The sequence below is a fragment of the Ixodes scapularis genome, unplaced genomic scaffold (genome assembly GCF_016920785.2).
Source record: "Ixodes scapularis isolate PalLabHiFi unplaced genomic scaffold, ASM1692078v2 PGA_scaffold1__304_contigs__length_218370807, whole genome shotgun sequence".
Lineage (NCBI taxonomy): Eukaryota > Metazoa > Arthropoda > Arachnida > Ixodida > Ixodidae > Ixodes > Ixodes scapularis.
This window is the reverse complement of record NW_024609846.1, coordinates 96,622,360-96,638,122: the sequence shown is the minus strand read 5'-3', so window position 1 is coordinate 96,638,122 and position 15,763 is coordinate 96,622,360. Positions and strand designations below refer to the sequence as shown.

The 15,763-nt window shown below is 48.0% G+C and overlaps 1 protein-coding gene across 1 annotated transcript; it reads right to left on the bottom strand.

Moving 5' to 3' along the window:
• Nucleotides 1–4,555: 4,555 nt before the first annotated feature.
• LOC8052265 (TNF receptor-associated factor 6-like) lies at nt 4,556–11,304 on the bottom strand. The gene is made up of 2 exons (XM_029974783.3): nt 11,011–11,304; nt 4,556–6,300 (listed from the first exon to the last, which is right to left on the bottom strand). Exons 1-2 carry the CDS (start codon nt 11,302–11,304, stop codon nt 5,284–5,286), a joined length of 1,311 nt encoding a protein of 436 aa, XP_029830643.2. The 3' UTR covers nt 4,556–5,283.
• Between the last annotated feature and the right edge of the window lie 4,459 nt (nt 11,305–15,763).

Below are 15,763 nucleotides of genomic sequence, written 5' to 3'. Positions count from 1 at the left end.
ACCCCCCAGTACAGGGGTATTCACACGAGGGAGAAATCCCGGGGATTTCTCCCCGGCACGCGCGCATCACGAAATAAAAACGCGAGGCTTTTGCGCATCGCAAAGCCTGACGTTCTCTTCGTGGAATGCGCGTGCCAGAAAGAAATCCCCGGGATTTCTCCCTCATGTGAATACCCCTTACCCTTCCCTCCTCCTCCTCCTCAAGAGCTGCTCTCTAATTCGGTGTTACAGGGAGTTGTAAACGGCTTTTTTTTTTAAGCGTCTCAGAAATTATTAGGCAACGCGATGTCCTAATTAACTGATGCTTTTTTAATATTATCTTGCACTGCGACTGATGTTAAATCAATTCAAACGACTTTCTAGACGGTGGTTTAAAAGCGCAAAGGACTAAGAAGAGAAGAAGGGGACAGGACAAAGCGTTCTGTCCTGTCCCCTTCTTCTCTTCTTAGTCCTTGGCGCTTTTAAACCACCGTCTAAATGTTCAACCAACTAGCCCCCCAACTAATTCTGATGCAATTCAAACGAGATTGTTGATTCGAGCATAGTAATTTAAATGATCAATTATGGGGATCATCAGTTGTGATGAGTAACATTCCGGTTTTTCATCACGGTTCACCGCGGCTTTGTAGACGCCTGACGGAGTGGCTGAGAACCTTGATGCCAACCTTCTCTCAGGGGGACATTCAGAATATTCAGGTTCAAATTTAAATTTACTTTTCCTCAAGAAGAGGAGAGGGAGGGAATGAACAAATTGTCATATAAAAAGTGAAAGCCGTTTACAACTCCCTGTAACACCGAATTAGAGCGCAGCTCTTGAGGAGGAGGAGGGAAGGGTACTGAGGGGGGGGGGGGGTGAAGTGACGTGGGGGTCGCGTGACCTTGGGGGGTCACGTGACGATGCCGAGGACGTCATCAGTGACGATGACGATGCGGACTCCAATGACGTCATCAGCGACGATGCGGATGACGGTGACGTCATCAGTGACGTCACTGATGACGTCATCAGTGATGATGACGATGACGATGCGGATGCCGGTGAGGTCATCAGTGACGTCACTGATGACGTCATCAGTGATGATGACGATGCGGATGCCGGTGACGTCATCAGTGACGATGACGTCATTGGGGAGGTCACGTGACCTCGGCGGGGAATCACGTGACCCTGGGGGGTGGTCACGTGACCTCGGGGGATGTCACGTGACTTCGGGGGGGGGGGGGGGGGTCACGTGACCTCGGGGGTCACGTGACCTTGGGTGTCACGTGACCTCGGGGGTCACGTGACCTTGGGTGTCACGTGACCTTGGGGGTCACGTGACCCTGGGGGAGGGGTCACGTGACCTTGGGATGACCTTGGGCGTCACGTGACCTTGGGGGTCGCGTGACCTTGGGGTGACCTTGGTTATGCCGACGGCGACGCCGACGCCGCTCAAGCCGGGAACGGGCCCCTAAGAGCTGCGCTCTAAAATGCTCGACATACTTTGTTTAAGACTAGATGCAGGACCTGAAAGTCTGTACCATGTGTGACGTCATACCGTTCAACAGCGCACGAAAATTTTAATGCTGGTTTCGGCATCATCTTCATTTACGGTTTTCTCAATTGCTATTTTGAATTTCGAGAAAATAAATAGCATATTATGACGACTGAAGTACGGACAGCCAGAAAATGCAATTTGTTTAAGTAGCTAGAAAAACGGCCGGAGTAGCCCTTTAAACTGCTGTGCAACGATTTTAACGTTGAAAGAATTGGCATCTTCTGCTTTTGATATTGTTCACCTTGTCACAAATGACAGAAAACACACCTCCTTTCATCCAAATGTTGCGATTCCGCCGCGTAATAGCGAGGCAAAACTTGGAATATTCCCCGACCTGCAGCCGCTTGCGGCGGCCATGAGAAACACGTGGCCTGACGTCAATGGGGAATCTTGTAAAAGATGGCAAGTTGTGCGAATACCTGCTCGATAAAAGGTAACTTTTCTATAAATCTTGTCGTTCCAACATATATATAAATGCGTCAAAAACCTGGTATCATCGACAAAACTTTTATTATACGGAGTTTTAGTGGAGCCATCTATCCTAGGTCCACAAAACCGTCAGCTCTCTCTGCTACCACGAACAGCCGCCAGAAGCCGGAGGGGGAGGGGGACAGGGCCGGACGGGTATGGTCGGACCCGGATGAGACTTTCCTCCTTTCACCATATTGTTCCAGCACGTGGTCACGCGGTCGCGAGCGGATGAGTTCTCGCTGCTCACTGATGGCTCTAAAGAGAGAACTTTTCCGGAACCCCAAGCCTACCCCATCAACGTCACTGCGCACGTGACCCGGAAGACGGCGTACGAGTTGAGAGGCGGCAAAAACCTGGATCTTTCTAATTTTTTTAGATAAAAACTAGGGTATCCGGGCAAAATCTGTTTTCTGTAGTTCACTTCAGAAGTGTCGGGCATCAACTTCCACAATAATTTAAGCAAAGCCCTGAAATTGTTGCACAGGTCCTTTAAATTTGGGGGTGAATTCGAAACACGCTCGTCAGGATGTCGTATCTATTATAAACTTCAGGGTCTGTAGACTGCTCAGGCTGGCTATGCATCCCGATTACCTGTCCAACAAGATTTTATACGGAAATGTGCACAGCTTTTTGTTCCATTTTTCAAATGCCCAATTTTTTATGGGTTGCTCAAGATGTTTTTTTTTCCTATCTATCAAAACGGTAATAGTTCCAGTAGGCACACGGGGAAAGTGAGGCATGCTCAATATGGTATGCACTGCAATAAGCCACACCGTAAAACAAATATGAAATGACCCAGAACAAAATAAGGTTCCCAGGGCGACCTCATGTGGGCAGCCCACGTAGGGCCACTGTGGGCCCCACAGGGGGGCCCATGTGGGCTGCCCTCCTAGGCCCCCTGTGGGCCCCACGAGGAGGGCCCTTATTGGCTGCCCAAGTAGACCCCCTGTGGGTCCCACGAGGGGGGACCATGTGGGCAGCTTAAGTAAGCCCCTTGTGGGTCCCCCGAGGCAGCCCAAGTGGGCTGCCCAAGTGGAAACCACGTCCCTAGAGGTCCCTCGACAGAAGCCTAGGTGGGCTTCCCAAGTAGGCCCTCGTGGTCACCGCGAAAGCAACCGATGTGGGCTGCCGAAGTAGGCCCCCTGGGGGTCTCACGATGGAAACCCTGTAGGCAGCCCAAGTCGCGCCGACTTGGGCCCGAGTTGCGAAACCGGCGTGAAACCCACCTTGGTTGCCCACGTGGGAGCCCCATCGGCTTCCCTTTTGGAGACCACTTTGTGCTACTTGGGATCGAGCTGAGAATCTTGGGGTCCTGAGTCGATTTTTGTTGGGTGACAACACGTATTTAGCTTTTTATTATCAAATTATACATGTCGTTTTGTAGTGTTCCCTAAAAAATTTGTGTTATACGTTTCGTGACTTTCCGTCACTCTTTCCTCGGAAATTCCAGACCTTAAACACATTGTATTAAAAATTGTGAGCAAAGCCAATGGACAATTTTATTGTTCTGTTATTAAGGCTCAATTGGGTCGACTATTATGATAAACCAAGAAACGATATCGTCGTAGTTCTGTGCGCGGTGTGCTCTATCTGTGTAACCAACGTAGAACTTACTGCAGTGTGGATAATAGTTGTACAAAATCCAAGAGACGGCTTGAAGTACGCAGAAGTGCCAGTTGATTACAGGTTGTTTCTTTTTTCGTCTTTTCGTGGTGATTTGAGAGAGTTGAAATATGCAGATGAATGAAGCTCACTGATCAAATTAGAATTTGTATTAAAAGACCGCCTAAAAGCCCCAGTAAATGTTGCCTTTCAGCCTATTTCCATCCTTTTTTTTATTTTGTGAATACGGGCCATTAATATGCACATTTTGAGTATTGCCACTTAATAATATACCGTGTGAGTCAGAGAGATAGCTGCTAGAAGGGACCGCATAGATCGCTTTCTTAACATATCGTGCTAGGATTTACCACTGAGGAGCCTGAAGGTGGTGGATTCTGTGCTCTTGTGCATCCAATTGCACTGAACAAACGTCCGCGAGTAAAACGTTACAAATCAATAACTTGAGATGCCTACCGTTCGAATTGCGTCCGATGGGCGCAACAGCCCAAAGATGGCAATTACACATCGACATATGACACTCTTTTTTTTTTTATTGGTAATAAAAAATTGGCAGAGAAAAAGAGCGCATCGCTTTTGGTCGAGGTTGAGGAAAGCGCCAGTTGAGACTGCCTGCAATATTACGTGTCGCCGTCTGTCAGTTTTCGTTACCAGACTGACGCCGCAGGTGCGAATTTAAGTTCTCGATTTCTTGTTGCCCACAACAACTTGGGCAACTTGTTCGAAATTCTCCTCACCTCTTCCCAGCTAAGAGCATCGAGGATTTAGGCAGCGCAAGAAACCAATTTGTGAAAAAAGGTTCATATATTGTATTTTGGAGCAAAATAGTATGTCAACTATCCTGCAGGAATCATTGCTGTGAACAAGTATCCCTTTATTATAGTGATCGATGACTAATTACTGCGAATTAAGCTCATAAACTCAGCACAACACTGTTTTCACGTGCATTTTTATTCCACAGTTAAAAAAAAAAACAAGTTTGTCTCCGAGCAGATTACCGTGGCACTGCCCTGCAGCAGTTCAACAGAGGTTCATATAAATACCAAATTGAAATCGAAATTGATGCGAATCTAAGTCAAGTATTTTTCACATCTCTGAATAAAATTTAAAACTCTGCGTCTTGGCGCTGAATTGAGTTGTGAAACTGCAGTAAAGGTACAGTGCCTTTCGTACACCCTCAAGGTTGCTCAGCATCGCCGAAAACCAGTTCGTACGGCGATGCATCATTTATAAACCACACACCTTGCCAAGATAACAATTTTAGGCATATGATTCTTGATTTTGTCATTAGTAACCCCCTTCTCCCCCATACCGTTACGGAGTGTAGTACCTGGAGTTAGTTCATGGTATGAGTAGTAAGACATTCAAATTATATCGAGATTGCGCCTGTTATATTATGCGGCACTAGAAAAACCTTAAATGCCTGTCTTCTCAGCACGTCGTTTCGGAAGTAAACGTTAAGATCACTTTAGTGTGATACGATTAAAAATCAGGTCGACGAAAGAAAACCTATCCTCGCTCTGTTACTTCTAAAACGCTGTATTCAAGATAATCTTTCATTTCCCAACTTTGCCCCGAACTCCAGACACTCGAGATGAGCGCACGAATAACAGTTTTTCAAATCCTAGTTGGTCAAATGCCAAAATGCGGTCCCCATAAACTAAGGAATAACCACCAAGAACATGTGTACCATGTCATCTACGACGAATTCCTCCCTTTCGAGCTTCTCAGCAGTAGACAACGCTTGCTGCGCAAACCCTCCACTACGCTCTTCCTTGGGCCTTTGAAAACAAAAGTTACCCTTATGAAACTTTGGGTCCGTTTTGTGTCCAATGGTGAGCGATCTGTTGGTTGGATGAATAATACCATACTCAAAGACCTTACTGAAGGGCCACTCCAGCTGCGGATCGTTATCGCCAGGATGCACGTTAAAGAAGCAAGTCACCCTGAGCTGCTTGTGCTCGTCTTTCACGAAACTGACGTACATGGAGACGCAGTACCCGTATGCCGTCCACTTTGGGCTCGACGAGATGGCAACGCTACCGCCCATTGCCCTTAGCCTCAAGGATAACCAGCCGCTGAGGTACCAGTGATACACCGGGGGTCCGCAGAACCGATCCAGATTGTCGGACACCGCCTCGACCGCCGAGAGCACTTTCTTCGTCTGCGTGCCAAGCTCCTGGGTTACGTGCTCAGCAAGACTCCATCGAGCTCCTCTGACAGCAGCAACGACGTCTGAGGAAACATTCTCGATGATCTTCTGTTCGTCCGCGAAACCCTTGGTGACGCTCGACTTGAAGTTGCGCATATCCGCGCAGTTGTTCTTCCACCACCACTCCACCCGACAGTCCACTCTCCTGACGTCGGCGGAAACCTGGTCCACGCTGTCGTGCATCCTGGCCATGCCTCTGGAGATGTCCTGCAACGTCGCTTTCAAGTCGTCGTGCCTTTGTTCGGCGCTGTCGCGACTTCGACTGGAGCGCCTCTGGGGGGCGGCGGGTGCGGCTGGGGCACCGCTGCAGCCGTCTCTGCAGTGGCTCACGACGGCGGTCCGCAGCATGGCAGTGTGGCAGCGTTGGCACGATACAACGTGGAAGGCGCATTGCTTGTAGTGGCCCGGGAAACTTGAGGCGGGGCCCACAAACTCGCAGCCGTTCCGTCCATTGCAGCATGTCACCTCCAGATAAAGGAGAGAAAAAAAGAAGAGTGTTACTAATACAGTTCGATCGGTTGAGAAAAAAAAATCGTACAGTAGCGCCTCTTAAATTGCAGTCACTGACAAGATGTGAACGGCAGGGAGTTTCTTTAGAACGCCTGGCTCCCAGCAAGCGCTCGCTGCCTTTCGCTTTTGGCTGCGCGTGCGCGCTAGAGGTTCACGAGACGTCGAAGCGTTATCGAAGGTAGGAAGCTCGCTCTGGATGAGGGACACCTGCAGGATCTTCCTGCTGTTCTCATTCTGTCAGTGGCTTTCCGGGCAGAAACTGAGAGAGAGCATGAGACGAGAGCGCGTGGGGACGTCAGAACGCCGAGCTCAGGGTTGAAATAAATATTGGGTAGACGCTAAGCCTTTGCCTCCACTGCACTCGTCGAATGCAAAAGCCAAACACCGGACTGCACCGAAGGTCCTAACGCGTTTGACTAGTGCAGTGGAGAAAAAGGCAGCTAGCCTTGGGTCTACCCAATAATCATTCCAACCAGAGCTTCGGCGCTTTGGCGTCTTTGCGCGCTCTCCTCTGCTTCTCTCCCCCAGTTTCTGCCCGCATAGTTTCATCGAGGATATGAGGGGATCGGTGGCCGAGTGTGCTAATGAACCGCAGCTCGGAGCACGTGAAGCGAAAGCTCGCGCCGCAGAACCCAGGAATCCCGAGCTTAGTCCTCACCCCCGCCAGTTTCAATCTGGATGAGCATAGAACCGGCGTACAGTCGTGTCTCACGAATGCGTTGTGCACGTTAAAAAAAACAAAAACAAATTAATGCTTGTGTTGCACTGATTTTTTTTTTTTTTTTTTTTTCGGCAGCGGAGGCATCAAACACTCTTTGTTGTTTAAAGGGGTATTCACACGAGGGAGAAATCCCGGGGATTTCGCCACGGCACGCGCATCCCGCCACGAAAACGTCAGGCTTTGCAATGTGGAAAAGCTTCGCGTTTTCGTCTCGTGATGCGCGCGTGCCGGGGAGAAATCCCCGGGATTTCTCCCTCATGTGAATACCCCTTAAACATACGCGCAACAATATTTTTCGAGGCTTTGAAGAAGCAAAATGGCTTACCAAGATGCCGACACACACTCTGAGGCTTCCATAAAACATGCGCGACTAGCCATTTTGGAATTGAATTGAATGGGAATTCTATACAAATCATGTGCAGGAAATCTTAAAATATTCCGTTCAGCACAAGGTTTAAAATCACGCATTTCTTAATCACACATTTCTCTCCGACACGCCAAAAAAAAGTTTTATTTTCATGCTAGACGTTCAAATGGCTTATCAGGACATTACAAAGAAATTGTTTCACTATAGAGTTGCGTAGCTTTTTAATAAAAATTAGAAATACGAGGCCCAATTCAAAGTTCCCGCCAGTGCGCTGTGACGTAACAGTGTGCCGCAAGGTGTCGGGGCGGTCAGAAGGGAGGCATCGCCGGAAGTCACGTGAGTTGCATCCCTCCTCGTGCGTACCGCGGGCGCGTGTAATATATTTTTTTAAATATTTTTGTTATTATCCGCACCTCCACGAGCGATCCAAGTAGACAAAATTTCTTTTATTTGGTTTTCATCGCTTAATGTTGCTGTAAAGGTAGAAGAAGAGGAGTCAGTGAAGTGACGTGATCAACTACAATGCCTACACTTCGTTTCAGCTTCGGTCCAGACGCAGCCAGAGCTACAAGCGCGAGCTCCGGGCTTTCAACATCCCTGCCAAGCACGCGCGCTCGTGCAATGCAAGCACTGTTCTGGGCCACATGCTCGCGCTTGTAGCATCGGCTGCGTCTGGACCGAAGCTGAAACGAAGTATAGAAGGTGCTGTGTGAGGGACTGTCCCGGTATTTCAGTAACTGGAGAAGAGATCACACTGCATGCATTTCCGAGAGAGATACAAGAGATGGACCGGTGGATGACTGCCGTTCCCGCAGGACAGCTATTAAAATCCGTAGGTAGGCGATGGATATGCTCGATGCACTTTAGTGATGAAGATTACAACCCTAGGCGAAGTTTATTAAAACTCACAGGTCTCGATGTGAGACCTCAACTGCAGGTCTGTACGTTTCCTGCCTATCTCCCTGCAGCAGCGGCACTCAAGAGACTTGAATTCCGGCATCACGACTGATCGGCTGCATGTGCACCTAATAAACAAGTTCTATTCATATTCTAGACAAAACACGTACTTTATGCTTGACGTTTACCTGTGCTTGGTACACTCACCATTTCGTATTCTTTAGACGGCAGGCATCTTCAGCCTGGAGAGTATCCGATGATTCAACGACCTTGGTGTCTGAACCTTCAGCAATGCAATCGGGCGTGTCGTTTACTAGCAATCCTAATTTCTGCGAGCGTTCTAAAATTATTTTTCAAAACTTGATAGCTTGTTCTGTGCCCAGTATAGCTCGCATCATCGGACTGACGGCATGCACTCTTACCCCCCATTCACACTGGAAGCGGATCCGCGTTCGCGAAGCGGTTGCGAAAGCGGTTGTATAAAGATCCAGTGCAATCGCACGCGCATTTGATGTCATCGTGTGCGCGTGCAATTGTATAAGACAATTGCAAGCATGGCGCCACAAGTGGTGCCCCATGCGTGCAAGCGCGTGCAACGCGCGGGTGAACGTAGCTTTGGCAAGCTCGTAATCGCACGGGCGTGCCTGCTCGAGCAGAGACATGGCGGCGGCCAGTCGCCCAGCTTGCAATCGTCTATACAACCGCGTTCGCAACCGCTTTGCGAACGCGGATCCGCTTCCAGTGTGAATGAGCCCGTACACTGGCTTGTATTCGCAACGCTTTCATCATTGACCTCCATCACGCCGATCCACTGAATCTTCGTCCTCAACTTTTACAGCACGCAAACAAACCAACAGTGCAGCGATAAAGAGCTAGTGGAACCGAAACTTCGTTTTCTACGATCGCTCGTACGAAGAGCATAATAAAAAAAAAAAGTCTTAGGCACGGTCGAAGAGAGCACGAGGAGTGAAACTCACGTGACTTCCAGCGAACTTACTTTTAGTGACGTAGGTCGACGCCTCCCTTCTGACCTTTCCGACAACTTGCGGTCACTGTTACGTCACAGTGCACTGGCGGGAACTTTGAATTAAGCCTCGTATTTCTGTTTTTTTATACATATATTAAAAAAAAGCTAGGCAACTCTAGTGATAAAATTTTTTTGTAATGCCATTGCGTAATGCTAGGCGTTGAAATATGCAATTTCAACGCCTAGCATAAAAAATCTTTTTTTTTTTTGGAGTGTCAGAGGCTTTTTAATGGTAACTAATTTTCAACGTTATCGTGCATAAAACATGCTGTTTTCGAAAAGTCACAATGTATGTTTAGATATTTCTAGATACAAAAATAAGTCTAAAATTATTTAAAAGATACCATCATATTTCATTCGAAGAAAGAACGACATTTTACATGTGATTAAGGGAAGGTAGTTCTTTTATACTCCGGAAGTACCGATAGACCTGTCTCACCAAGCGTTCCACGCATGCGTGACGCCACCAGGGCTTAAAGTCTGGGGGGTCTCAGGGGGTCTCGGACCCCCCCCACCGATTTTAACAGAGGGTCTGGGACCCTCCTCCACAGCCCCATGATTAGTGAAATCAAAATCATATCTTGCAATAAAATAGCTTGTTTTCAGGGATGTGACATTTGGGAATTAGCAATTTGAGGGTTGCAGGTACGACGGGGATATAGTCGGCAGTCGGTTTCATTTTATGTGCATCTAATACATTTCGTCAGAACAGCCCCCCTCCTCCCTTCTTGTAGGGACCCCCCTCAGTTTACGGGAGACTTTAAGCACCGGACGCCACCATAACTGTAGTTCACGGGAGGCAGGCGCCAGTGAGCAAGACAGCTTGCGCCATCTTGTTCTCCGTTTGCGAAGACCCACAGCGGAGTTGCCGCGCATGCAGAGTGACTGCAGATCCTACGACGTATACCGGCAGCGACGGCGTAACAAAACTAGCTGGTGGGATCGGTCTTTTGCCGTCTTCTTCAGGTACACTCGCTTCGCCACAATACACCCATGCCAAGAAGGAAGTGTCCACAACAAAGTCCGGGCAGCGAATGCGGATGTGCCATCCTTATTTGACTTCGAAGAGGATGCATACGGTCATTGCATTGTCGGAACTTGGAAAAAAATATAGGTGATTTTGGTGTTTTACAGTGTGGCTTCTACTGTATTAATTCTACAGGCTGAGTCAAATGGATGTCTGAAGGAACCGCATAAATTGGTTCCAGGACGTTTTGAGCTAGATTCTGTTAGAAAGTTAGTTAGAAACGAAAAACGTGAAATCTCTACATGCGGCGGCCGTCTGCTAAAGAGAGGTGCCCGATTGCCGCAGCAGCCGAGAGATGGCTGCACGCAAGAACGCAGGCGGACGCGGTTGTTGACGATAACACGTCACATCGGCGTCCGGAGGGAGTTGCAAAAATGTGCTGCTCAGTGAAACAATCCCTTCTTGGGTTGTTTTATTGAACGCTACGTCATGAAGCAGTTGTGCGGCTGCCACCAGGATAGAACCCCCATGAGGTAACGCACACTTCGCGTGTTCTGCACAGGTTTAAAGAGCCCTGTACAAGTAACGTATCACTTCCAACAACATCGATGGTTCTAATGTCTTCATCGGGAGAGTGCGTATCGCTCAGTGAAAGTAAGAGCTGAAACAGCTCCATTCAAACTCACTCTGTAGTTGTCGAGGTCAGGAAGCTCGAGACGATCCAAGTCACGTTCGTCGAAGTCCTTCCGGTCCAGCGGGCAGACGCTACCTTGTTGCGCGCTCTCCGAGTGGCAGTCGGCGCAGAGCAAGTGGGCACAGGGCAGCTTGACCGACTTCCTGGACACGGTGCCACACAGGGCACACGCTTTCTGGGCGATGCCGGCATCCAGAAAGGACAACGGTTTCCAGTCGAGAGCGTCGGAAAACCCGACTGTGCAGCGAGTATTGGGATCCGCAGGGACGTGGCCGCCTTCTGCCATGTCCTTCTGCAATCACGATTTAGGAACCTGTAGCATGAAAGGCGGCCAAGAACCTTGTGATGCGAAGGCATTATCGTTGCAGTCCCAGCGTTGAAATATCGACGACATCACTTAGTGCTAAGCACGAAATACTACATCGGAACCATAATGTATACGCAATCCTACAAAAAAAAAAAAAAAAGCAGCATTGCTTGGTTTTACATTTAGAGCTGGTATTTAACCTTTATGTGGTTAATCGAGCGCAGATTTCAACAAAATGTTTGAGGCTGAATTTAAAAAAAAAAAAGCAAGTCCACTTTTTTTTAGCTTTAATAGGTGGGCGGAGTAAAGATGGCTAGTTGGTTTTGCATCACAATGTAATACGAAAAAAAAAAAAAAGAAACACGGACGAAAACGAAGGGAGCATTGCAAAGGACGCGGTGTAACTTCCAACTGCATGGTTTATTTGAATGAAATGCTGTTAAAAATATAAAAACAGGCACACATGCAAAAGAACACAAAGATATAGCCTAAAAAAACACCCCGCAAATACCAGCGTCATTGGTTTTTCGATAGTAGAATTTTTTATAGTACAAGCGCACCCTCCAAAGAGGGTGCGCTTACACAAGAGTTGTCGTGGTGGGACTTAATCAGGAAGGCTTCGCGAATTTTTCTGGCCGTTCCTGGTTTGTAATGGCCCATGACACAGGTCCCACGTATAAGATGGGGCTGCACTTCTCAAAGTTGGGCCCGCATTCGCAACGGTCGCAGTGGACCGCTTGGTGACCAGGAGTATGTCACATACCGTTGCTTGTAAATACGTTTAATATATAAATTACGAAGAACATGCAGGCGACCTGCTAGACTTTCAACATCTTGAAAATCCGACACCAAGGACCAAAAAAGGTGGAAAAATTGTGACATAGTGGAACACAAAGGTCTGAAATTCAGCAGCGACGTCATAACGTCCCGGATTTGCAAGATGTTGAATGCATATTGTGCAAGTATTCTTTCAAATGTGCGATGAACTTTCACATACTGATGCCTGCTGCCCGACCGCTTTATCAGAAAGGAAGTATTGCTCAAGGTCTGAAAAATGAGCGGCGCGTTCCAACCAAATACATGTATAGAATAATTGCTGTAAAAAAAGAAATAAATACTTAGAAGAAAAGAAAATAACGCGAAGTAGCTTTCACCTTCCAGCCAAGTAACGCGTAGTTCTAAAGTGGCGTGTCCGTCAAATAAGGCCACACTACGGATGCCGAGTTTCAACAACAGCCTAAGCTGCGGTGAAGTTAACGACGGCGAACATGTGTCGGAAACCACTTGCGGCAGTTAGCGAGGTATGTCGTGCTATCTATCAGAGGCGAGACAATATTAAAAATGTTTCGCATTTTAGGCACAAAGTATCCGCTCTGTTTTCGAGCTCTTACTCGCAGCTTGCAGTAGTTGAAGGAGAAAAGAAACTGAACATACCAGCAAGCGCTGTTTCCGCAAAGCTTGGGTAAGTCAGCGTGGGCGTTGCGACAAGAGACCAGCGTCTTCTACGCCTATCCCAGCATGGATTCGTTTTGATAACTGAGCCAGTCCCCAAACCGGATTCGACTTGAGGGTCGTAAAATGGCGCTGTATGTCCCAGCAATATACACGTATTAAAAAGTAAACACGCAAAAACACTGTTTTGTTATTTCTAACGTTCACCAGTGTAACTCTTAACTTCACTCGCCCGGAACTTTCGGAACTTGACTGGATTTTATTACAGCGTCTGCGAATTAAAGCCCAGTCGAAGCTCAAAAGCCAATTTTTTTTTTACTTTATATTTTTTACATTTTTAAAGTGGTTGGCTATACTGGCGTGACTGGCAGCTGTGTGTTATCAGTTTATATGTTCCTTCGGTAGTATTCAGGTCATTCGTCATTCGTCAACCTTCGTGGACAGCGCTCGCAGTCTTTTTGCGTTCGCTATCTACGGCTAAACAAATCCCGCGAAAAAACATACAACGCATGATCACGCCGCGTTTACTGCGCGCGATGGTTTAGCTGAAGTCCCTCGATACCCATTTTACAACGAAGCTGTTTATGGCTAGGGTTCCGTAGATTTTTCGTGTGCGTGGCCCAAAACTCTACGCTCGCACCGTCACACGCGTACGCCTTCCCCATATAAACGATTTGGAGTAAATAACCAAAAGAAATAGTTGAAGAACGCGCATGCAGTATGCCTATTGTTTTAGGCTTTGGCTTTAGAACAGTTAATGTTGCAGACGCCGGCACGTGCGGCGCGTGGAACACCATTCCCTGCATTCTCCTTGATGTTTGGGTAATTTAGCAATAGGCCTATTTCGCTTCTCTTCTCTCGTCGTAACGGTGAGGCCGCGTATAGACCAACACGCGGGCTTGACGTCACGGCGCTGCGGCGGCGCTGCGATCGCGCCGGAGCCGAGGGGTGTGGGCAAAAGGGCGCACGTTTCGCATGGGCGTCATAGTATTTCAGCGTGCCGCGAGGCTGTGTTGCCGTTAATCTCACCGAAATGTACAAGAAAAGTAGCGGAGTGAGCTTCTACAAGCTCCCGGCAGACTCTGAAAGGCATAGAAGGTGGATAATATCCGGGGATCAAAAATTATGGTCGCCTGGCGCGTTTGTGCGGCAAGCACTTTCTTGGAAGCAAGTACAGCTTCCATTTCAATCTCCGTCCCGAGGCTTGCTTATGTACAGGGAAACCGTCCTCTGATCGAGACTACCCGGATTTTGTTCCCACGCTGTTCGCGCACGAATCACCGGCCAAGCGCTCGTTGGAGGCTCGCTACGCCCGTGTTACCCAGCAGAAGGGGATCGGCGACAGAACGGTAGTGTTGTAGGCGTTACCAAAAAAAAGTAACGAAATACGTTACTCGTTACTTGCAAATCAAAGGTACGCGTTACTGAGCTACGTTACCTAAAAATAAAAGGAACGCGTTACCACTACCGATAAAAAGTAACGCACGTTACTTCTGCGTTAATTTTTAAATTTTGATTTAAAACGTTTTACGGTTTTGACGATACAGGTATGCATAAGCTCATATATCAAGAAACATTATGTTCATGCAGAAACAGAACATAATTAATTTATCTCTTTTTAAGGTTTCACCTAAATACTGACGAGAAAAAACGCAAAGAAAAACATGGCTTGACGCCTAAAAACACGGAAAAACTTGAAGGGCAATTGTAGTAACGAGTAACGTAACTACGTTACTTGAAATAGTAACGTTAGTACGTTACCCGTTACTGTGTCGAAAAAGTAACGAGCAGGTTACTACGTTACTCAAAAAAGTAACGCGTTCCTGGTAACGCCGGTACTTGTAACGTGTTACCGCCAAGACTGCAGAACGGACAAAGCGTTACTGCTTGTCGTGCTTTGTGGTCATGAGAGTAGGAAAAATAGCATACCTTGACTTGAACACGCTGTGTGCATTTATTTCATTAATAAATACACTTCCGCAGACACACAGTCTACTGATCCCGCCGGCAGTGCGGAAACCGACTCGAAGTAATCGTAGGCCTCGAGAGACTTGTACGTCTGCTCCGTGTAGGCCGTGAACTGGCTTGGAAAAAAAAACTAAATAAACGACGACGTGAGCCGTCGACTTCGGTGGCAGCAACTTCACGTCGGAAGTCCAGCAGGCCTTGTTTACGGCGTACAAATCCTCGTAGGCAACGCCGTCCACGGACAGTTTGTTTCGATACTGCACCGTTCAGGCTCGGGTAGCGAGCTCAAATAGTCGGGCATAGCATACGACATACGTTGGCAGGAAATACGACTCACAAATGAAGCTAGAAGCGTCCCTACAACGTCAACAACGAGCGCACGCCACACAACGCAATGGCGAAAACAAGGAGGGCCGGGTCGCTTTTGCCCACATAGCTACCGCGCATGCGCGGCCTTCCGGCCGTGTTGGTAAACAGAGCCGCTCCGCGTGTCGGTCTATAGCCCGGACTCCCGAAGAGCAACGCGCCTACGAAGAGCAACGGCGGGAACGGCAACGAGAATGTCGTCGGCGGCGGCGGCGGCGGGTGGCAAACACCACCGATGAAGATCGTGCATAAAAGACCTAGTGAATGTGGCAAACCAGACAAGACGACGAACATCGCGGGGCGGAGAATGCATCAAAAAGACGCAGGTACCATGCTGCTAAATTGGACAACTTTAATGGACCATACGCTGAATTCTGTGTCACGTCTGTGTCGGTGTGCTAAACAGCTTCGCTGGTCACCCACTTTCACAGAGTGGAATGACTCATGATTTTTTTTACGAGTAACGACAACCGATACGAATGTCGAAGCAGATTCCGCTAAAACAAAATGGCGTCGTTCGGTTCAGTCTTCGCCGTGCGCCGCCGTTCGCTTCCTAAATCCTGCGCCGTCACGCAGTCGGCGCTTCGAAGAACGTTGCCACTTGTAGGAATCTACGAACTCTATAGGTTTAGCTGGCAAGACCGATACCACA